This window comes from Amphibalanus amphitrite, unplaced genomic scaffold (genome assembly GCF_019059575.1).
Source record: "Amphibalanus amphitrite isolate SeventyFive unplaced genomic scaffold, NRLGWU_Aamphi_draft 000618F_arrow, whole genome shotgun sequence".
NCBI lineage: Eukaryota > Metazoa > Arthropoda > Thecostraca > Balanomorpha > Balanidae > Amphibalanus > Amphibalanus amphitrite.
The window spans coordinates 49,591-73,340 of NW_024882112.1; the positions used below are offsets into that span (position 1 = coordinate 49,591).

The window sequence follows — 23,750 nt, forward strand, 5'->3', positions numbered from 1 at the left end:
GAGAGAGAGAGAGAGAGAGAGTGAGTGAGTGAGTGAGTGAGTGAGTGAGTGAGTGAGTGAGTGAGTGAGTGAGTGAGTGAGTGAGTGGAGAGAGAAAGAAAGAGAGAGAGAGAGAGAGAGAGAGAGAGAGAGAGAGAGAGAGAGAGAGAAAGAGAGAAAGAGAGAGAGAGTGAGTGAGTGAGTGAGTGAGTGAGTGAGTGAGTGAGTGAGTGAGTGAGTGAGTGAGTGAGTGAGTGAGTGAGAGAGAAAGAAAGAGAGAGAGAGAGAGAGAGAGAGAGAGAGAGAGAGAGAGAGAGAGAGAGAGAGAGAGAGAGAGAGAGAGAGAGAGAGAGAGAGAGAGAGAGAGAGAGAGAGAGAGAGAGAGAGAGAGAGAGAGAGAGAGAGAGAAACAAGCAATTACGGCCAAGATGCAGGATTGAAGGTAGAATGTCGGAGCTTTCCAACACTTCTCAATTTGCATCCAATGCGGATTCCCAATCTCACTAGATAATTATCCGATTATCCAAACGATTGTTCGCGATCACCCGAGCATCTCACCACGGTTCGCCCCGATGGGCATGGTAATGCTCGTAAGTTGAAGCTCGTAGTTTGGCATGTATTTTTTTTTTAACGAGATGAAGTTGGTAGACAAACTGTGTCCAATAACGTGCTGGGTGAATTCTGGGCCTACCTGGGTCCCAACAGTTTCATAACGGAGCGACGGTGCCAACTGACCGGGTCGACATCGGAGCGCCAGAGCCGGGCATCGGAGCACTCATGGTTCCGCACGACCCGACCCACCGGACAGCAGTAGCGGAGCGTTGTTCATAAGAGTGTTTCCAGAGTTGGCAAGGGCGTTTCCCAGGAGCCCCCCCCCCCCCCCCCCGGAGAGCCCCTTTCCATCGTCGTGAGTGGTCCACAGCCCGCGTCGCCGCCGGTACAAATGTGAAGAGCCATCAGCTTTGGCTTCGTGTGGTTATGACGAGCACGACGGTTGACACCTTACTGAGCCGGCTGTCAGAGTGGGCTGTTAGATTTGATTGCATGGATCAGAGAGCGCTTGGCTCTGATGAGGCGGCATGGTGGGCACCGGGCTAAATATGTAATGTAATACTATGCCAGCGTCTCGTGTCGTGTCGTGAAACATTCATGGCTAGCTTACAGACCTAATGCAAGGTGCCAAGCGCATGGCAAGGCAGTACAAATTGTATCACATACATTACGAGCTTGACGTCTCCCTTGTGCGATGGTACTTACATAATGTCTCAGTATTTTGAAATGAAACTAGGGTGTTCAGCAGTGCACAGTATAACTATTTTCTAGAGTTGTATGTAGGTAAATACATGCATGTATGCAGGTAGGTACACAATGCATGCAGACATACATATTGCATATCGGGTCGCATCGTCCGCCGAGGCACGCTTGGTCCTGCGACAAAAGCTTCCGCAAAATGTTGTTTTTCATTGTGACTTTAACCTATAGGTATAGCTTCATTTGGGTTTTACGTCATGATATAGTAGGTACATACCTACATACGAACAAAAGACATTGGCTGACCTTCACCTATTAGCAAAACCCACTTTCGCACTATTCTGAACGCATTCAGACACGCCTGTAAAACAGCATACATAATCCGTGTCCAGAAGAACCCTCATCTAGGTCGCTTTCGCCTGTGTCCCAGAGACGTTCCTCGGGTTCTTGACATTGGTAATACTAATCGCAGTCGAACCTCGTCGCCATGGTGCGACCCTGGGGAACCCTCAGCCAGCTCGATCAATCGCCATATTTGATTTGGGATGTCACTCGGCTAGACTCTCCGGGGGGTCGAGTGCCCTCGGGACAATTGACCATTAGTTCGAGTCGGCCGGCCAACTCGAACGGTACCCGTGTTCGAAATGGCAGCAGATGTAAACTCCATTGGTTCGCTTGAGCTGGCCAGCCAAACGAAATGCTAGCAAATAACTAAAATTAACTTTGTTCCCGAGATGTCATGCTCATGAGGAAGGAAAAAATGGTTTCCACTAAAGTGACCTCTAGAAACAGCTTCGAAAATTTGCGAATCCTTACGTGTTTGGCTTTGAAAACGTGTGACCCAATTCGATTCTCTTGAAAGAAAAGACACCACAATTCATAATGTTCAACAGAATCATGTTCGCAACTTTAATTATTTCATAGTCTGATAAAAGAAAACGACGTAAATATTAGAATGAACAGTGCAATAAGTAAGGGGAAATGGGCAGATATGCACGTGAAAGTGAAACTGTTGTAAAAAGATGACCCTTAGCAAATAACGTGCACTGTGCACGTGCAGTCTGTAGGATAACTTGTTATGACCTAAAAGATGATTTGTGACTTCTGTGCCTTCGAATTTAATCTGACGCATCTGTATTGAAAACTTTGGCAGCAAGACAGACGAGATGTGCATTGTGCTTCCTGTGTTCCAAGTCACAAAATAGGATCATCCTACTTGGGCAGCACGATGTGCTATTAGAAGCTTCCTTTGATCAGACTGAAAGCCTTTTGCGAGGCGCATCACAGCGACCCAGCCACGGACAAACCAGATGACTCGTCCCCGTGCGTTGCGTAGGCGACCGACAGAACCGATTATAAACTTTCCCAAAGCCGGAGCGGCCAGGTTCCGACAAAAGTTTGTGGCCAACTTTGGTCACAGACGAAATCAAATGACTATTTGTCGTGGTAAAATGTGCGTCCCTTTATTCGTCTGTTGGTGGCCGTCGGTCGACCTGTTCCGGTCGCAGCCGGCTGGAGACCGACAGAAAGACCCGGTAGCATTGGCGTGTGCAGTCGCGCCTCTGCGGCCGCCGCCTCCGGCCTATTCATCAGGCGCTGCCGAGCGTGCCGGCGAGCGGGAGCGGGGGCCGGGGGGGGGGGGGAGGCGGCGGTCCACCCACGCCGCCCGATCAGTGCCGATATGCGCCGCTCCAGCCGCGCTATCGACGCGTTATCGGTTACCTCGGGCACCAATAGCGGGCCGGAGCTGCAGCGACCCGGCCGGCGGCGCACGTCGTGACCGATGGCGGCCCGACCGGGTCGACGATCGGTCTGCGACGCGAGCCGCCTGGCCGGCCTCGGAGAGCGTCCCGACTGCCGACCGCACACGGCTCCGCCACCGGTAGCACCTCCGAGCTACCTCCCAGACACCAACCAACACCCCGATTGAGCGCCTGTGTCCATCGAGACGGGCCAGCCCTGGCGGCACACTGCAGGGCGGCCGCCCAGACCAATGCCCTCCCCTAATTCTTATCGCCCTTTCGGCTCTGAAAGTCTTGTCAGAGCAAAAGGGTAGCCATATGAAACAAACAGAAGCAGTTTCCTCCAGTACACACCCTGAGCAGCTGACTTTCATACCAATCGAAATATTTGCCTGCTTTATGACTGCTGAAAGGTAGACATAGAAGGAAGGAGTTTTTAGGAATTGCATCCACCAAGAGGTGTTTATTCAGTGGACATAACTAGCGGCCTAGTCCTCTCCCGCGGGGACAGCCCATAAACTCGCGCTGGAATATATCGGAGGCGTCAGACACTCGGGGCGTGTCGGCCAGCCCGTCCGTATTTACAGACAGTTAACAACTTCGGCAGGAGCCTGACGATTCGCCCTAACTTTCACAAAGTTAGTCCACCCGGAGAGGACGTCCAGCCGTTCCAGTTTATGGCGACTGGGCGCAGTTGACTATCATCTGCGTTTGAAGGGTCCAGAAATGGCACTCGCCACGACACCACTTCAGTACGTCTTCAGTACCTACTTCAGTACGTCTCTTCTCACGTACTGACGAATAGCTTCCCCATAACTCCGTTAACCCGCGCCCTGCTGGGGGGGGGGTGTTTGAACACCCCCCTTGTGGTTTTTCGCGAATATCTCAAAAATGGCGGCGCGGAGCGCCGCCGTTTTTGGTACACCTTATCATATATCAATTCTACACATGTTGTGAAAATTTCAGACCAAGGTCATTCAAGGTCAGGCCACCAGGTCACTTGAAGTGACCTCACCTCATAAAAAGTTTCAATGTCTGTCATAGCTACACCGAGTGACCGATCGCTTTGAAACTTTCAGCGATTGCTAAGAGCAATAGCATGTACAAAATGTTTATCTCAGAATTTTGATATCGATGACCTAAGGTCAGGTCAATTTTGCGACCTCCCCATTATAAGTCAATGGGAGAAAATTGCAATACGCCTCTTTTGGACGAAAGACATTATAAACACTGTCAAACACCGAATTACAAGTGGTTTAGACACACTGAACATGAAAATGGTGTCCGTGACCCCTGTTTGTGCCCTGAGGTCATCTTAGGTCACGAATGGTATCTAACAGTTTTTCGCAAATAACTTTTGATAGAGGCATGCTAGAGCGATGAAAACGCCTTATATGCGTTCAGCTCGACGATACGGATCGACTGATATGCAACATGACCCTTTCCGGTCAGGTCATGACCTTGACCTGAGGTCAAATTTTCAAGTTGACCTTTCAAGGTCAAGTTATAGTTCATTCGATGCGTCTTGACGAGAGGAACACGATGCCGGTGAAAGTAAGCTCGTACAAGGCTTGGGTCAAAAGTTATTGCAGAAAAACTGTTTCCGAAAAAAAAACAGGTTATTTTTGCAGTTTTTGCCCCCTGCAGGCAAAATCGTTGACGTTAGGTCAAATCTGAGAGGATTACTCAGAAAGGGCGTTAATAGGGCTATCGAATACACTTTTCCGCGGCGCTGTAGCTCTATTGGTTCCCGAGTTATGCGTTGGCTTCTTGGAAATTTTCGACATTCGACCTGGAAATCGGCGAAATTTTGCCTTCAATGACCTCTGGTGACCTCACCTTTGACCTGACCAAAAAATTGACCGAAGTGATTTCGTCATTATTTTTGACGCTCTTTCGAACGCCGCCTTCCGCGTATCGCTACGTGGCCCAGGAGCCGAGTTACAAGGGGGGTGTTCAAACACCCCCCCCCCCAGCAGGGCGTGGAAATCCAGGACCCCCAGCCGGGCGCGGGTTAAGATGTTCTCCGTATCGCCTGCTGATTTGTCGAACATTACCGGCTTCTGAAGACATAGCCCATTTTTTTCCTGCAGAAGCAACACATCCGATCAATGCTACTGGTGGATAAGGTGCAGCCATTCTCAGAATCAGCGTGAGTAAGTTGACATAAACCAAATTCAAGGCAGCTTGAAGGTCCAAGCACACCTTTTACCTAATTGGCAGCGACGCGAGGATCAAGACCATACAAAACGTAAAAATAGCAAATTACTCCGTCTTTCTTAGCTAAGCATGACTGCCAGTTTTTTTTTTCTGTAGCAGCTGATTGTCTGCTGCTATGCAGACAATCAAAAAGCTGTTCCTGTTCCCATGCAGGAGACCCTGGGCAATAGCGAAAATACACATAGGTACTAAACAGGGATCAATCAGTAACTACTTATCATAGACACTCCCACTTTGTAACGAATGTTACGTGAATTTGTTCTGAACGAGTAGGTATCTTGTATCACTATCCTACAACGCCGCCTCCGCTCGTCTCGCCCATAACCATGCGCGCTGTCGGGGGCTCCTTTATAGCCTGGCACATACTCCGGGTCTCTGGAGGGCTGTTCGAGCCATTCCGGCAGCACCGCTGTGCATATGGCATGGCAGCTCCCAGTGAATTCAGCGCCGGGTGGTTCATGTGAACGCGGCCTCGGCGGAGGCGCCGACTCCGGGTCAGCGCCAAGGTAGGTATAACACCGGGTTCGGGTGCCGCTTCTGAGACCATTACTGATGGGACAGCATCGGACGCAACCGTAAGCCAGCACGCCAAAGACCAAGAAATGAGATGGCAGCGAACATATCAAGCAAACGTTATCCTCGTAACTAAACTAATTGCGCCCTGTTCTGCCTGTAATTTCTAGACTTGAGCTTGTACTTACATACATTACATAAAAAATATGTTACTATGGTTCATGACATCGAATGCAATAAGGAAAAATAGCAAAAAAAAACAACACTAGCACTGCTAGCAGTTAGGCAGTACCAGCAACGCTCACAGTCTAAAACAGCCTTAATAAAATATGAAAGAAGGTGGATGAAAACTCCTCTCTGATGTTTTTCATACGAAATAAGTTTGGCAGTAAAACTAAAAGTTTGATCGTTTGAAAGTCAATCATCCTGGTTATGGGCTCTAAAAGGAGCCATAACCATATCCAAGCCAAGGTGCATGACGCCATTCGGCTCACCTGATGGTGTCAGAAGCCACCTTACCTCAGCGTTTAGCCGTATAGAAAGAAACACTCCCACACATCGCATGGCGGCTTTTTATCGTGTTGATTCTAACCGCTTTAGTGGTTACTTTCCAGTAAATATCCAACTAAATACGAGCCATCATTGCATTTATCGGGAAATATCGAAACTAATCTAGCCCAACAGAAAACTATTGGCTGCCTCCCGAAAAGTCTTGACGATCCGTCTGCGTCCATGTCTCATGGGACAATGCGTGTAGTTATAGTGCTGTCCCCTTTAGAAGCTAAGAGTAAAAAAAGCATTAAAAACAACCTCAACTCAGCTGATCTCGATGCCATTACAAAACAACTTCATAATGAAAAACATTTTCAAGCCCATGGGAACTCCCATGTTCGAAAAACGTTAACATTTAGGAGACGACATGAGCCTGTCCTGAAGATGCTGCGCGCGACCTCGGTACGAGTTAATTTCATTTTCAGACAAACTTTCATCATAGCTCCCCTGGGCAAAATGTAATTACTTGCAACGTAGAATGACTTTCAGCCTTGTCGAAGTCAGGACGTGCTCCGCGGGACTAAGATGATCAATTAAAACTTGGCGTACACAAACTTAGGCTGTTAACATTTGTCATTTACATTTGACGTGGCTTCAACACAACTATTTAAAGCTGTTCATTGTTCATCCAACTTCAGCGAAGTTGTTTTTAGGAAACCTGGAAATTGGAAAACGTAGGTACCAGCACCCGCTAGTTAAGTGCACTCATCAAACATCGTCACAACTGCCAGAAAGAAACTACAACCCTGAGCACTTTTTAAGGAATACGCCAGAAAGAAACGACTACAACCCTGAGCACTTTTTAAGGAATACCTCCGTTTAGAAGATACCGGACACCGGCAAACATCAATCAACTCTGAGCCCTACTAAGCTTGTTGCTCTTTCTTTTTCCGCTCCATCCCTCTTTCTCTCTCTCTCTCTCTCTCTCTCTCTTTCTCTTTCTCTTTCTCTTTCTCTTTCTCCTTCTCCTTCTCCTTCTCTTTCTTCTCCTTCTCTTCTCTTTCTCTTTCTCTCTCTCTCTCTCTCTCTCTCTCTCTCTCTCTCTCTCTCTCTCTCTCTCTCTCTCTCTCTCTCTCTCTCTCCAATCCTCTGCCACGGACAAAATTACACTACATAGATGACCCTTTTTTCATGGAAGCCCGGACACTTCCATTGCTCAGAGGACTCTCAGGAGCTTTTCATCTGACGGATTCTCTCGCGGGTGCGCGTTCCCTCGGGGACGCGAAGTCGTTCGGCGCGTCGGCGCGTCGGACGGTGTGGCTGGACAGAGTGGGTTCGGCTCACGGCGCACGGGCCGCCCCCATTACCGTGCCGTGGACGGCGCCGTGATGGGTGGCGCAATACTGCAGCAGGCCTCGTCCAACGAGATGACCATCGATTCACGGCTATAGGCTACCGTGTATTGGACGATGCACGAGATGCAATGCACGTAGGTAGTCTACATAATAATTAATCGTGTTTTATTGTTGTGTTGCCCACACTATACAGTATGTACGGTGACCAATGGCCGATAGTTTTGGCGATTGGAAAAAGAAAAGACGCCATTGATAGCAGTTCAGTAGTTCTGTGAGCTCAGCCACCGGTCTCCTTGGATTGCTCAAAACTGTCTCAGGGAAAGCATATAGCTAGGTGCAATGATACATAGAGCCCGTATCATGAACCATGATACGGGCTCTATGTATTGTCAAACAAGAAGCTTAAACTAAAATAAGATTAAAAGGTGGACCATGAGGACGCCAGTATAAAGATTCCTTTCAATGTAGTTGATATGCAAATACCAGCCATGTGCATTATGCCCGGACTTAATCTAACGAAGCGGTGGTTGCGCAGTTCTCATGAACATGAATCTTGTGTCCAATGAGCTTCATTTAAACAAGAGGCGCGCTGCCATTTGTCACGGCGCTTCCACCACCGCCCAGAGCGCGTTCCACTTATAGCCAGCCCGGAACAGCGTCCTTGTGACATTTTCCAGTGAGCGGGAATTTCGGCCAGGCTGAGCTCGGTGAGCAGGTCGCGTCTCCGATGCGACAGCAGTACCGCGGAGAGTTCAGAGTTGGACGGCGCCGCTCCGCGGTCCGACCCTCACAGGAACGCCACCTGCGCCGGCCGGTGTCGAGCGAACGACTTGCAAGCACTGAACGATGCATGAGGTCGGCCGTGTGCGGCGCTGCCATTGAGACGACCTTTACCTCCCCGGACGGCTCTGTACCTCCTCTCCGGGGAGCGGGCCGGTGATTGGAGTGCCGCAGGACCTCACTCAGCGCCGGTTCGTCCCGGCGGGCGGCCGGGCCATCTATCACCTCACAGAGACGGCTCCGTCACCTCACAGCGACGGCTTCCCGTCACTCCGCGTCAACACCAACTCTGAGCTCAGTCATCTCTCGACGGCGACCTCAGCTGTCCATGACGGCGACAGGGCAAACTGACACACTGAATGTGTAGGTACTTCCAAACGCAGGGGAATCAAAAATATGTTACCATACACGCAATCATAACTGTTAATCTTTCATCTAAATCAAACCCTATCTACCTACCTAACATTCAGAGGAAAATATGGTGCTTTCTGATAAGCTCAGGTACATACCATGGATCTCACTTTCTTCGAAGTCAAAGACTCAGGTCCCAAGCCTGCTCAAACCCAAGGTCCAACCTTTTTAGGTATGTATAGGTACTCCATTACACACCGCACAAGGCGAATGCTATCTGGCTAAAATGCCGGCTATTTAACATGGCTGTATGAGTCAAGCCAAGCCAATCGGTTGTACTTAAAAGGATTTGATGGATGTCCTCAAGAGTCAGACGGACCCTAATCAATGCTCCCTAGGAGGATCCACCGCAAGCACAGGAGCTGAGTGGCTCGGCCGGCCGAAGGCGGGTGCACTTCATCAGCCGGGCCTTTATGGCACTCTCGGCCGAAGAATGGCTGCCGGCCCCACCAGAGCCCGACAAACGGTCGTCGGCGCCCAAAATGAGCCCATAAAATCGCCGCCGAGAGCTGTGCGAAAATAGCGTCCAGTCGACCAACTTGGGTGGCGCAGATGATTTAACCGCGGATAAACAGAACGGCCGGCGCGGATGTGCGGCGGAGGCTCTTACGACGCTCGAGTCCGGCCTAGTCGGTCATCAGCGAGTGAGACGGCACCGCGGCCTGACGGGGCAAAGCCGCTCGACAGTTCCCGAAATGAAGGCACTCAAGGGCTTTTCGACGGTAATAAAGGTATTCGATGGATCTCCGAGAAGACCAATGGCAAACAGCGATTGAAATATTGGAGTGGCATCGATTGTAGGTTCGAATTTCGGAGTGTATGGTAACGGGATGTGCTCCTCGACGAAATCGTGACTGTTACCCTTCTGTGAGATGCTTACCTGTGATTACTCAGTCGTCCCCTACGCCAGCTCCTCAATCAATCATTAAATAATTTGCACCTGCCTGCTGTATTGTATCAAATGTATGTAGATTGTAGAAACTTTTACTTGAAGTAGCCCCTTTACTTCACTTTACAGCTCCAAGAGGGAGGTGGGCATTAGAGGCATTTGCCTCTCCCGCAGCACCCGCCGCCAGACATTGACAACTTCGCCCTTTTCCTCGCATGAAAAAATAATTTACAACTTCTACCTATGAGGAAGTTTGTTTTAGCCCTTTTCCCTACTGGTGTTTTGTCAGCTGCTGACGAAGGGGGGGGGGGGCTTAACTTCAGCCGTTAGGCTCCTGGAGTTAGAGCTTCGCGAAAAAAAGACGAGCGTGCTGCCCGCGATGAGATTTTAAGCTCCTGGGTCATCGGTTTACCTTCCAGGTCAGGTCAACGGACCCAAAAGTCGGGGATATCAGGTTCAGGACCCACTAGAACTTCTCAAAGAAAGGTAGTTATGGGACTCGGGGTCTTGATTTCGAATTCGGTACCTATTTGTTTTTATCAGAGATGATGCGTTCGTGAAATTGGGGTATGTCGGGTCAGGTTTAGTTTAGTCACGTCAACCAGAAGGCGTCCAGTCGGCAGCCGCATATCGATAGTAGGTGTGAGCCACTACTGACAGCTTCGTAACATGTTGCATAGGTACCAAAACTACTTCTCAATGCTCGAATGCATGACAAATTTGAAATCAGCTCCAAAAACTAACCACAGAAGTTGCGAAGCTCGAAAGTCCCCAAGGAGTCCGCAAAGCTGTAGATGACCTCGGCTTAAAGGTAGTGTGCCACCTTTGAAAGATTTCCCATTTTATTTTTCCTAGGATAAGAAGCTTCTGTTTTTACCTAATATCGCAAAAAAAAAATCAAAAATGGGCCTGGAATAGTGCCTTTTTCGCCTAAAAGTTTTTCGGTTTTTAGATATGTATAACAACCAGGGTTACTTTTACAGGAAAAGTTGAGAGGGGGAATAAAGTTCGGGGCAAAGGCGGATCCAGGGGCATCTGAAAGGGGGGTGGGCGGCAATACCATTAGGTTTTTCGTTAGGATGGAGCCCGCAGAACCTTACCTACCCCCAAATCCTATTCTTTCCTCGGGTTTCAGCCACTTTATTTTGGAAGGTTGCCAAAAAATAATTTTGCTAAAAAATATACGCACCTACCTTGGCTGTAAGGGGCGGGGAGGTCCCAACTTGACTGCGCCCTTGCAAATGCCAATCAGTAGTATCAACCTATCAGTGGTATCAATAACTAGTAGGTATACCCCGGCCAAACATTAAGTAACGCCTTTCTAAAGAGAGAGGTTAATCCGCGCCCTGATTGGAGGTCATTTTGGCCCCCATGTGGGTTTTCTTGAAAAGCGAAAAACGGCGGCGCGGAGCGCCGCCAAATTTTTAGTACCTTACCGGGCATCAATTTGAAACCTTCGCACAAAATTTCAAGTCTTAGGTCACCTTAGGTCAGGAGTAATTGATGTCAAACTGTTCGAGCAAAAATGAGCAAAAAACATGAAATTCTTTAACGCTCACAAAAGCTACAGTTAAGCAATTCCAAAGTTCTTTGTGTGGTCGTGTATGTAGAGAAACGACGGCGCTACAAAACTGCAACCTCTACAACTACAAGGTGGGCAGTGATATCCGAACAAAAACTAATGAAGCACAAAACTTGAATTATTATTATTAGTAGGTATTAGTGAGCAGTGAAAGTTCCATTGGGAAAGCCGGCTGTGATGAGGTACATTTTTTTTGCGCCCTGCTCTGCATGCAAAGCAGATGAACGTGAATGCTGCATAAAGAGAAAAGTCATTTATTACTCAAAGCTTTGATGCCTATGGGACAAAACTAACGTTGTTTTTCCTTCAATGATTCCGGTTTGGAGGATGGTTAAACACGGCCATTGTCATATTGGGACAAAAATTTTAGATGTCTGGCCTTGGCGTCGATGAAAAAGTGAAAATAATCGTGAATAAATGGGTCGTTTCTGAGAAAGAACACAGAATATAAAAGGGGGTCCAAAAGGGGGTCACCTTCTTTTTGCGTCAAAGGAGGGGCCATGGCCCATTGCCCCCCTCCCCCTGTATCCACCCTTGGTTCGGAGAGGTAATCCCGTCCCCCGCCGGTTTCTACGCCGACACCTGTACCGATATGTCAGTGATTGCGAAAAGACGGAAGAGACAAGACAAGAGACGGTCCCACCGACTATCCGATCGGTATCGGGTCAAATCTGGAGTTCCTGCTGCACTGAACGTAAAATGGTTGGATGGAACCGAAAATTGAAAATTAATAATTATCTTAACGCCAGCAACGTTGATTGATGACGAGAATCTGATTAACGATGACTATAGAATCTGAATAGCGAATTGATTGAAAATGGGCTCCAAAATAAATTTGAAAGGGGGAAATTCCCCCTTCCCTCCCTAGCCGTTCAGACACGATTTGAAAGGGGGAGCGGAATTTTCGAAGGGGGGAAATTCCCCTCTTCCCCCCCTTTAAAAGTAACCCTGATAACAACTGTAGTGGGCTCACCTGCAAACAGGCGTCGGGCAACAATCGCGAATACGGCGCACTTGTGACAATAAGCAAAGGTCATTATAGTGTTACGACCATACGACGTACGGGAATGAGTTATCAGCTGTCTAATCGTAGACAACACAATGTCGAGCCTTAAACTGTAAGCCCGTATTGGTATTGTTTCTTTTATTTGGCTGTCGAACATTATTTATGGTTTGAAATATGATTTTATGTAAAATAATTGATATGAAAAAGCCGTCTTATAAGTTATGACCCCATTTCACCACACGCAAGTGGCAGAAATGACAATGATCAGCTGACGCATTTTCTTGGCCGAAGTCAGAGCGCGCGGCCCAACGCACCACGCGTATTTGGAAATTCCGACCTCGACGAGCATCAGAAGCCACCTAACAGGCGTGTTCGAAACCGCAGGAGATGATGATGAACGGGTTTATCGAAACTTGATTGGATGAGCATATCGGTAATAGCGATTTCAGTGTGTGCATTTATTGTTCATAGTGGTGTGAAATGTGGTTGGGGTACGACCGACAACCCGTCGGGGCGAATTTCGCACTGGGGTACTCAAAATTTGAAGAATTTAAGACGTATCCATGAGTTTTGAAGGTATGGATAAGTTCTAAAAATCCGGTTCTCCTTATCTGGGCCATTAACTCCATACGGTCCAAGAAAGCTGGCACACTACCTTTAAGCTTCAAGTGACCTTGATACGCCACCATTATGAATGAGACAAACATCATTTCACATGCTGACACATTTCTAATCACAAGTCTGGAAACGCACGGATGATGTGCGCTGACATACACCAACCCCGCGTTCGATGTCTCTCGGACGGCGAAGATTCTACGTCGTCCGGCCTTGGTCCAGCCAATCACGCTCCATAACCGCAGCCGAGCCCCCGCTGACCTTGAACGGGATTGGTCGGACGACGTAGAATCTTCGCCGTCCGAGAGACATCGAACGCGGGGCAAGTCGCGACTCTGGCCTAACATACCACATACGGCCTCGGGAAACGGGTCAAAGGTCATTTGGGTCAGACGAAAGTACTGACAGTTTGGTCGCGATCGGTCTCTTTTACATAAGTTACGTATGCGCGAGAAACCGACGGGGGTATCGATCCATCCGAACCCCTTATGGTACGAGCGTGGGAGTGGCGAGGCAAATATTAAACCCTAAGTTTTTGGATACAAGATAGCCTTTTTGGCGAAATTGCGGTACCTATGCCCCGCCCCACCCGTGTAGCAACTAAAACACCTTTCTGGATCTGACATTGCTAATGGTGAAGCGTCGTACGACGTAGGTAGGTAAGGCACGCTCCCAACTACGTAACTACTTTACTTCAGCTTCAAGTTACTATTTTTCAGCTACTTCAAGTTACTTACAGCTACTTTCACGCACTGTAGCTATGCTGTTTTATTTTTTATTCTGGCAAAAGCATCAAAATGTTATTCGGGGACGGCGATTCTGTCTGCCAGATGCAAACTTGCAAATATCAAGCTGCTACCAATCTGACGAACATACCAAACGATATCAGCGATCCTTGATAACAGGTTCCACGCGCGCTGTTGTGCTCGGGGGGCGTATTTACAAATTGCAACCGAGCTCCGCCGTGGGGTAAGGTGGGCAGGGGTTTTCGCACTACGGCTGCGGTTGAACTACCGTCTGTGGTAGAAACTTCAGGACGATGGCGCGTTTCATACGAAATGTAGCGCAATGTTTGTTTGCTTCTGAACTTCTACTGTTATTGCTGTGAATTCTTGAAGTGGGAGTGTTTCAATAGCAATTTGTGGATTATTTGAGTTTATTTATATAAACATAGAATAGTATTATGGGCCTGTTCCAGCGCCTCCAGAAACCTCCAGAAAGCTCCAGAAAGCTCTAGAATTCTCCAGAGAGCGTTCCAGCGCCTCCAGAAAGCTCCAGAAAGCTCTCGCCTAAGCTCCAGAAACCTCCAGTAGCCTCCAGAGAGTTGGGAGGTCCCAATTTCTCTGGAGGCTCTGGTCTACAATCATGGCGCACATGTGACAATCACGAATGTAAACAAAGGACTTTTGGCTGCTAATTCTACAACTTGAATGTAAAGAAAATTACATTGCTATAATTTTGTCAATCTTTCTTTCAAAAATTGAAAACAAATTTTGCGTTTCATGATAGAACAATCGTCATTCTTTTGGTATCTGTGACACTAATCTCCAGAAATCTCCAGATTGCGTTCCAGTGCCTCCAGTGAAACCTCTGGTAGAGCCTCCAGTCAAGAATTTCTACTGGAGGCGCTGGAACAGGCCCTATGAAACATTGTGTGGAAACTGCAAATACTGATATGATCAATTACTTAGTTTGGAAATTGATACACATTTTGTAGAGATTTGTCTGGCAAATGGTGTAACAAACCTTACCTGGTTATCTTACCTGGTTCAAGCCTATCATGATCTGAAGCGGTTGTAACAAATCAAAATTGCTTTGATGTTACATAGTACCTTGTTGGAAAGACTGGAGCATGGTTCAAGATGATGTGTAAAAATTCAAGATTTGTGGGAAAGCTTGTGACTGAAGAACGAGAAAACAGTTCTATATGATGGCTCAATCAAACATGGAAATGGACGACAAAAGTAGAGTTTCAACATTCCAGCATGTGAGAATAACTTCAGAAATTCATAATTCTTGTAGTATTGCATTCTTCTTATGTACAGTTATAGGTTTTGTTAGGGTATTTGAAATTCATTGTGTCAGTTGAGATATAGATGGATTGCGGACAAATTTTAGAATCATTGCAGGGTAGCTAGGTATAAGGTACTTGTTCAGTAAAAGGGTATGTGATGAATGCCATGAGAAGGTTTTTATGATTTAATATATGGCCGTTGTTGTACCTACAAAAATGCAAGCTTACTAGCAACTAGTTTCTGAATCAACTCGAAAGTATTTGCCATGGATGTAAATATGTTCCTGCAAAGTTTGTCAATAAATTTGTGTGATGTTGACCAGAGAGCTTTATCATCTGGGCATTTATGTCGCTTCTTACATAAGGTGTTAAGCATAGTAATTACGGATGAACTTTGTGCCAATATCTTAAATGCACAATGTATGTAGCATGTCTACAACCCTCACTGATCTATATAGCTATAGGCATTTGGCACCAGCAAGACCAAGGGCATGAACTTCACAATTGCTCAACCTTTTGTCATGTACCACCAGTCACTTTTTTACTTAAGGTGCACATAGCAGTGCACACAACAATGTGCAGGGGGCCTACACAAAAACAACATGATTGTTGTGTTATGGTCCAACCCCCGCACGGCTGCTGGCCGCGCCTGCGCGCGCCCCTGCCGCCGCCACCGCTGGCCGCCCCGGCTCCGTGCCTGTGAGCGCCTCTGCCGCCGCCAGCTGACGGTGCGCGCCGAGCGGCGAGACTGGCGCGGGCGACGAGGCGCGGCGCTCGCCATACTTGTTTCTCTTTTGGACACTCTTTCGGCCTGAACGTATCGCAGTACAATAAATCGCGTTTTCCATTGATTGTGTGCTCTTTCACTCGAAACGAACCAAAACATAACAATGATTAGTGTGCACTATGCACAGGATTGTACCCTGATTATTTGAATATTTTGATCACTCAACAGTCAATAGTCAGGAGATAATTATTAAATATCACATTTATTATACATCACTTGTCAAACAAGAGCATGATGACACACATTTTGACAAGCAATTATGGTAGTATTCCAATAAGTTGGACAGTCATCTCCCTGGGCGTCATTTTTCCAGGAAGGTACCTCTGCAGGTGTTGTGGTAGGCTAGGTTGAATTGGGTCAAGTTAGGCGAAGTAAGGTCAGGTGGTTAGGACCCGGTCAGACCGTAAGGGTTGGTCAGGTTGATTTTAATCTTTCATTCTAATTTGACATAGATATCTATTACCTATGTTTTTGCTCCAGCCTGAATTTCATTAGGTAATGAGTTAATTTTGCTTTGTTTTTATCTGTCTTGTTTTGTGTTTTTGTCCCTTATATTTTGCCCCATAGGCAAGGGTGGAGCTTTTCCAGGGAAGGTGGTGGAGCATGATTGGGGGCGCTCAACCAGCCGGCATAGGAGGGCATGGTTTCTGAACGCGCACTGATGCCTGATTCAAGCCACGCTGTCTTCATGCGTGGCGGCGCGCTATTTAAAGTCCCTAAAAGAACGGGAAGTGATGCCGATAGAACCTTCAATCATTCTGGGCTAACGCTTATGACTTGGAAAAAGTCGCGATCCCAATTCAATCGAAAACCTGTGGGCTCTTGTTTAGCAGGTGTATGAAGAGCCACCCGCCATGACCCGCCATAAGCACTGCTCAACCGCAGGCACAGGTTTAGACGGCATTGGTCCGCATCAAAGCCAGTGTGCTGGAGAATCCATTGGCTGAAATGCTCCAGAACATTCGCCACTGTGTGGTTTCCTCATTTCCTCTCTGACTGTCCTTTGAAACCACTCCAAAGATATGCAGAAACCAACGAGGTGAGTAAACGAGGTGAGTAAACTGTGTTTTTTATGAAAGGTGGCTACAATCTCAGTTCAAAGAAAAGGTACCAGATTGTTTTGTTTTTACAGCGGGAAGAAAGGTGTCCGGATAATTTCGTTACACCCCCTGTGATGTTCAAATGATTGCTAAATTCGAACTCAGCTCCAAAAACTAGCCTAGAAACATGTAAAACTCGAAAAAGTGAACCGAGGTCATCAAAGGTCATTGAGCTGACCTGACCTTCAGGTGACCTTGACACCCACCCTAATGCATGGGACCAGCATCATATCACATGTTTCAACGCTTGAAACCACGTGAAGACTGCAACCGCGCGGCTAATGCGAGCCGACATACGCCGAATCGCGATTCGGGCCAAACATGGTCTCGAGAAATAGGTCACAGATCAAAGGTCATTTGGGTCAGGGTCATGAAATTTTCAGGGTAGGTGTAAAATTGATAAAATCGGGGTACTGAAAGTTTCGTCGCGATCGGACGGTTTTTACGCGAGTTACTCACGAAAAACCGATAAAGCGCACCCAAAAAGGCAGAAATATGCACATGCGATATCCTATACTGCGAAAAAAAGGTGCATCATTTTTGAACGTCGCCCACAAATTGTAATTACCCTAAGCTTAGGCAGATGTATGGTAGAAAACCCCCCAAGTGAAATACACTACGGCGGAAATAAAATACCCTACGGCGGAGCTCGGTTGCAATTTGTAAATACGCGCTCGGGGGTTAGCCAAGGCCGTATAAGAGAGGTAGAATCATCCCGCAATTTCCAATGGACCGGTCGCTAAGCATTAGCGTGACGTCACTGGTGGAGACCGCGCGGCGCCCGGCTCCAAGCCGTACGTCGGGTACATTTGGCACTTCATCGTTGTTATTACTGAACGTAACACTTATGACCCTTAATAACTTTTTTACCCACCTAAAGCTGATTTCCTTGCCGATACATTGCCGACCCGAGCCCCACGGTTGACAATCTTGGGATATGGGTCGGATGGGCGACCTCGCGACGGGAGAAGGAACGATTTAATTGTTGTGTCCCGCACCGCCGATTGCATTCTCTATCTGTACCCGGAGGGGGGGGGGGCAGGGGCACGTGCCCCCATCGGATCAGGGGGCCTCTCGGGCCCGAGGGGCCCTGCAGGGCCCCTTGGCATCGCATGCGACGCCAATTGGCGGCTGAGGGTCCACGCTGGCATTTTCGACTCAGAAGGGCCCCACAGGGCTCGAAAGAATACCTTATGTGCTCCGAATAGCCACACTTCTCTCCATAAGAGCCACACACCGGCTTTTTATTGTTCCTTGTCGGCATTTGAGGGCCCTTGCCGGCCTCTCAGGGCCCATTGGCGACCTCTGAGGGCTACTTGCCGGCCTCTGAGGGCCCTTACCGGCCTATCAGGGACCAGCAGCTCTAAGGGTTCCACACACGCCTGTGATGACCCCCTAAACCAATGGTTGAAGGCCCCCACAACGGCGCCTGCGAGGGCCCTCACCGGTGGCTGTGAAAGCCCCAAACCGGTGCCCAGCTGAGGGCCCCACACTGGCACCTCTGAGTTCAACCGGCATCCCTGAATGAAGTTCCAAAGGCCCAAACCAGTGCTTCTTCTAGAAATTGAATTTGCCGTGGGACCTTGAGGATCCTGGATCTTGATTTTTGGTCACGGCACAAGTCTGTTCTTAAGGCCATATATCGGCGGCTCTGAGGGCTCAACGCCGGAGCCTCTTACGGCCTAAGACGGGACCTTCGCATCGGACGGCCACTCACCGGTGACTTTTGAGGACCCCACACCGACGACTCTGAGGGCCCCCACCGGCGTCTGAGAGTACCTTGCTGGTCTCTGAGGACTCCACAGGGCTCCTGAAGACACCGCAGACCTCTTGAGGGCCCCTTGTCGGTCTCTGAGAGCCCCTGTCGGCTTATAAAGGGTTCGAGCCAGCAGCTCTAGGGGTCCCGCACCCGGCTGTGATGACCCCACACTGCAGTTGAGGGCCCACAGGCCACAATGGCAACTGTGAGGACCCTCACCAGCGCCTCTGAGGGCCACACACTAGCACCTCAGAGGGCCCGCAGCGGTACCTCTGGGGCCCCGCACCAATGCCTCCGAGGGCCTCACACCGGTACCTACCTCTGAGGGCCCACACCAGTGCCTCCAAAGGCTTCATAACCGGTGGCCCTGAGGGCACTACACCGGTGATTTTTGGGGGCCTACCGAAGGCACAACACAATCCCTTAGTCTCGCTGAGTTTCTATCCCAATCCCATACCGGCTTCTATCCCAATTCCGGCTCAACTAATTAGCAGCCCCCCCCCCCCAATGGGTCAGCGGCGCCGCGCCGGTGTCGGTGCCGGGGGCCAGCGCCATCGGGGCGGCAGTCGGCCACGCGCACTCAATGGTTAGCGCTTAGCACCGGCGGCTAGCGCACGCCCGGCGTGTTATTGGCCGTGAGCCGCTCCAAAACGGCTGCAGTAGCTGGTCGCAGATGAGAAGATGCAGGTGGATTAATGACCGGCAAGCTTTTGTGCTTTACGAGGGCGAAGGGTCGAAGTCGGCTGCTAAGCCGTGAGCGGATTTTATCAGATGCCGGTTCACTATGACCTTTATCCGGGTCCTGGTCCGCTGACGCACTCTTGGAGAGCCGAATCACAGCAAAACTCCATCCACGACTGTATCTATACGGCTTACGCTTTTCTGAAAACGTCTGCGTTTGGCCTACGGGCCCGGCCGGCCGGCCGGACGGCCCCGATTGGCGATCCACCAGTGACGTCACTGGTAGTGTTAAGCTGATTGGCGAATAATGCATGGGGAAAACCGGGACGACATCCCCCTGAGGGGTTAGCCTTGGCTCAGGTTGTGCTGTTGCATTTTGATTTGGTTCTGCATATTTTCATTAAATGGGATGTTTCTCATTCAAGCTATGTTATTTATTGATGTAGTTTTCTATATGCCCTGATTGATGTGTGGTGTATTTTGAAAAGTGTAGGACATTGGTTGTGTAAGTTGTGTAATTGGTTGTGTTGTTTGTGCTGTTTGATGAATGATCTGTTTTTTTTTGTGTGTGTGTTGCATGCCCTCTGTCATTGTCCTGTTATGTTTCATGTTAGCAGTAGCAGCGGAACACCTTTCATTAAGGGGGCACTGCCGACTTTTGGTCCCATTCTTCCCATGTAATGCCCATAGGGCTAATGTGAAAATGCCAAAATCAAAGGGGCCACTGTGCCCTGGTGCCCTCCCCATTCTGCAGCCTATGCATGTTGGGCAATTGTAGATATATTGGACAGGTATGTAGTAAAGAGCAAGTAGCATACGAATATATTCAAGTAGCAATTACATATAAATACGCGTATTTATCTATAAATATTATATCGCGTATTTATATGTAATTGCTACTTGAATATATTTGTATGCTACTTGCTCTTTACTACATGTTGGGCAATATTTAAGGCATATTGTAACAGGATAAGTTGGATTTCATGAGGAATCTGGCACTAGTCCAGAATGATTGCTACACACCTTGACCTCTAAATCATTGTAAAGCCTATTCATGCATGATTAGTCACCGTTTTATCTTTTTGATTGTGTGCCTAGGTGAAGGTGCACCTACCTATGCAACAATTGGCACATCATACTAAGGTGCACATGTGACAATCTTCCAGCAAGGCCACCAGCTAGCATAAACTTGGATGTTTCAACTATATTTTAAGCTATTGTTCCCTAATACTTCTTGTTCTGAAAGAAACATTACTTCTTGTTCTGAAAGAAACATTTTTATCCCAAAGCTATATGAAATGAAGTTCAATAGGTGGCATCATTATAGCAGGCATCTCACATGCCACCACCCAATTGTGAAAGGTCGCGCTATAAGCACTGTAACACTATAAGGTATAAACACTATAAGCACTATAAAGGTCGCACTTATAGACACTATTCTCCATTTACACAAATTTTGCTGATTAGACCTAACCTAACCTAACCTAATCTAATAATTATCAAATAGTCCTACAGAACAAAACATAATTAACCTGACCTAACCTTGCCTACTAACTTACAACCTGCAACCAACTGGCTTCAGCAAACCCCTACCTTCAACCTTCTCGCATACCTTCAACCCAGGAAACCTGGCATTTAGCAAACCTACAACCTTCAACCCACAGCAGAATTTGTGTAAATATCTAAGAACTGGAGAGTTGAGCGACTTCACAAATGTGTAGCAGCATGTGAGATGCTTGCTATAAGACTGCCCAATAAGCTTGCCTTGAACACAATTACATATGCCATATCATCATTTAACTGAAGGTTTGTGTTTGCTAGTTGAAACTTAAAACACTATTTGTTAGACTTGTGTTTAGGTATCTATTGAAAACAAACTTGAGCTCCCTAACATTTTTGCTAAAACTGCCTGAAATCAGTACCTGCATTAAGGGAACATTTGAGCTCTTTGTCACTGCCCCAACCTAATAGCATTGAAAGCCAGGCAGTAAAAGCACTGGAAAACATGGGTGGAGCTTTTCCAGGAAAGTTGGTGGGGCAAAAAGTTGTCAAACCTACAATGTCCGATTGTTAAATTAGATAAAATTCAACAATGAATCAATTCTTTTCATTACAGAGATAATATTTTGCATTACACAGACATTTCAAAGCTCCTCAATGCGAAAAACATAGGTTTGCTAAGCAGTAAAGTCCTGCAAATCGGCTTAAGTTGGTGGGGCAAAACGTTTATTGGTGGGGCAAAATGGCAAGTTGGTGGGGCAGGCGCCCCAGCAAGTGAATAGGAAGCTCCACCCCTGCTGGAAAATGCTTAAAATATGCCACTTGAGAATAAAGCTAAAATTCATCAAGAAGCTCAATAAAATGGAATCTTTAATGCCTGGTGGATGGTGGTCTTAATAAATTCCACAGGTCTAAATTACATTTTACAGAACATATAGGTATCAAACAGGCTCATCTGAAATAAGCATGCTATGGATTTAGTATGTCATCGTCATTTGGGATAAAAATGTACGTGAAAAAGTGTTTTGATGAGTGAAAAATGTTTACTGACTATGCTAAAAGCCATTGAGGTTTTTATCTTTACCTAGCTTAATCTCTTTTCAGTGCAAGGTTGCCTGTTGGAACGTTGTGATGTGTGCAGACCGTGAAGACGTTGGCACAGAAGAGCTTGATGGAGCAGAGGACGGCCACCTTCCACCACTGGAACGGCGCGTGCCTGTCCGCGGCACGCTGCCACAGTACGACACTCTGTCGGCCAGCTCCCTTCATATGACTACCACTGACACGGACTCCATGTTGTCAGGCGGCTTCAACCGCGGTCCCTTCTTCGCTTCGCCGGGAAAGGCCCTCCACGGAGAGTTTGTATTTCCCATCCAAGGTTACGAAGTGATGGAGGCACGATCTAAGTTCACCATCTTTAAGATGAAGGTGCAGCATGTGGCATCACAACAACAATGGTTTGTGTTTCGACGCTACACAGACTTCGCGCGGCTCAACAAGAAGTTGCGACTATCGTTTCCTGGTTTGCGCCTCGCGCTACCGCCCAAGCGCTGGTTCGGCGACAACTTTGATCCGTGTTTTTTGGAGGACCGTATGCTTGGGTTACAAGCATTCGTCACTAACATCACCAGTCATCCAGACATATCGCGGCACGAGGCGGTGCGCCAGTTCTTCTGTCTGGACGAGCCGCCGGACCCGCGCGACTCCCTCGAGGAGAGCCGTCTGCTTTGCGAGTCACTCGAGGAGACAGCCGGCTCGCAGGAGCTGCTGCTGAAACAGCGGGACCTGGAGATCGCCAGACTGCGTGCCCAGCTGGCCATGGTACGACAGCAATACGATGTTCTCGTGGCTCGTCTGAGGAGTGGGCGGCGACCGGGGTCGGCGGGGTCCGCCCGCCGTCGGCTGGGGCCGCTGTTGGGAGTTGACGGCACCCAGTCTGCCAGTCAGACGGACCTCCCTGGCAGCGACTCCGACGGACGGGAGCCACCTCTGGCACCGCTTCCTCCTTCATGCGAGCGGCAGTGACAAAATAGCAGTGGTAACAAGTGGTGGGCTTGTGGGCTCTGATCTGAAGGTCTATCTCATAAGCTGTGGGTCACCGTCCTGGATAGCTTACCCTCTTGGCTGTGTATTGGGGCCTGTGTGAACACTAGACAGCTTTATACGAGCACTTGAGTTTTCGGTTTCGCTATGCTTATTGGAGTTATTTCATTTTACGCTTTTGATGGTTTTCGGGATTTGTGCATTTCTGACAATTATTTACCACAAGTTCGTGCTGTAAGTTATTTCCATCAGCAAGGAAGACATTGCTCTAGCCGCGAGTCCAAGTTTATCACGTTATCAATCTTGATAAGGCGCCTAGAACAAGACATTGTTGAATAACTCGCTCTTTAAAATCTTGACTATATTTGATAAGGTAGATAGGTATCTGATGTCATATGTTATTGCTTGTAAAATATCTATGAGCGATAGGCTCATGAGAGGCGTAGGTATCATTATACACAACCGTACCCCAACCTCGAACTGCTTCGGTTGTTTTCAATAGAAAACGCAATCCTAACGAATAGTGTTATCTATTTCAAACAACTTGCGGTTATGTTTATACTGTATGGGATATTGCAACTAAATGTACTACAAGTCTTCCATTATTTAACAAGATAGAAATGCATTCGACCAAGAGTAAATAGTTTGTGTGCTTGAACGATTATTCTGTGGGAATAAAACACACATTGGAGAATTTATTTTCTGTTGGAGCCTTTTACTTCAATACCAGAAAGATAAAGAATCGTTGAATGAGCTTGCATGAGTCATGTTGACTGGCAAGTTGCGCTTCCGAAGATAGATTGCGAATCGTTACTTGATGTCTTAACCCGCGACCTGGCGGGGGGCTATTTTTTGCCCCCCTCCAGACTTTTCGATATATCTCCAGAACCGCTGCACCGATCGTCACCAAACTTTCAGTACCTTCCCGGACATCAATTTTACACATTGTGACCAAAAATTTTCCAAAGGCTATGATAGGTTGGCCGGAAATGACGTCAGAGTGACGTCATGTTCTGCCGTTTTCGACCCAA

General features: G+C 47.9%; 1 protein-coding gene across 2 annotated transcripts; it reads left to right on the forward strand.

The window, feature by feature from the left end:
* The first annotated feature begins 19,515 nt into the window (after window positions 1-19,515).
* On the forward strand, window positions 19,516-23,431 carry LOC122363386 (sorting nexin-16-like). 2 transcript variants are annotated; one of them, XM_043332594.1, is made up of 2 exons: window positions 19,516-19,681; window positions 21,781-23,431. In XM_043332594.1, the coding sequence occupies exon 2, from the start codon at window positions 21,808-21,810 to the stop codon at window positions 22,699-22,701; it is 894 nt and encodes a 297-aa protein (XP_043188529.1). In that variant the 5' UTR covers window positions 19,516-19,681; window positions 21,781-21,807; the 3' UTR covers window positions 22,702-23,431. The 2 variants fall into 2 exon arrangements, with proteins under 2 accessions (XP_043188529.1, XP_043188528.1); XM_043332593.1 differs by having other exon boundaries at window positions 19,546-19,560; window positions 21,781-23,412.
* The last annotated feature ends 319 nt before the right edge of the window (window positions 23,432-23,750 follow it).

Excerpts from the sequence above, each read along its gene's own strand:
- LOC122363386 (XM_043332594.1), top strand. The coding sequence starts at position 21,808 with ATGTGTGCAGACCGTGAAGACGTTGGCACAGAAGAGCTTGATGGAGCA.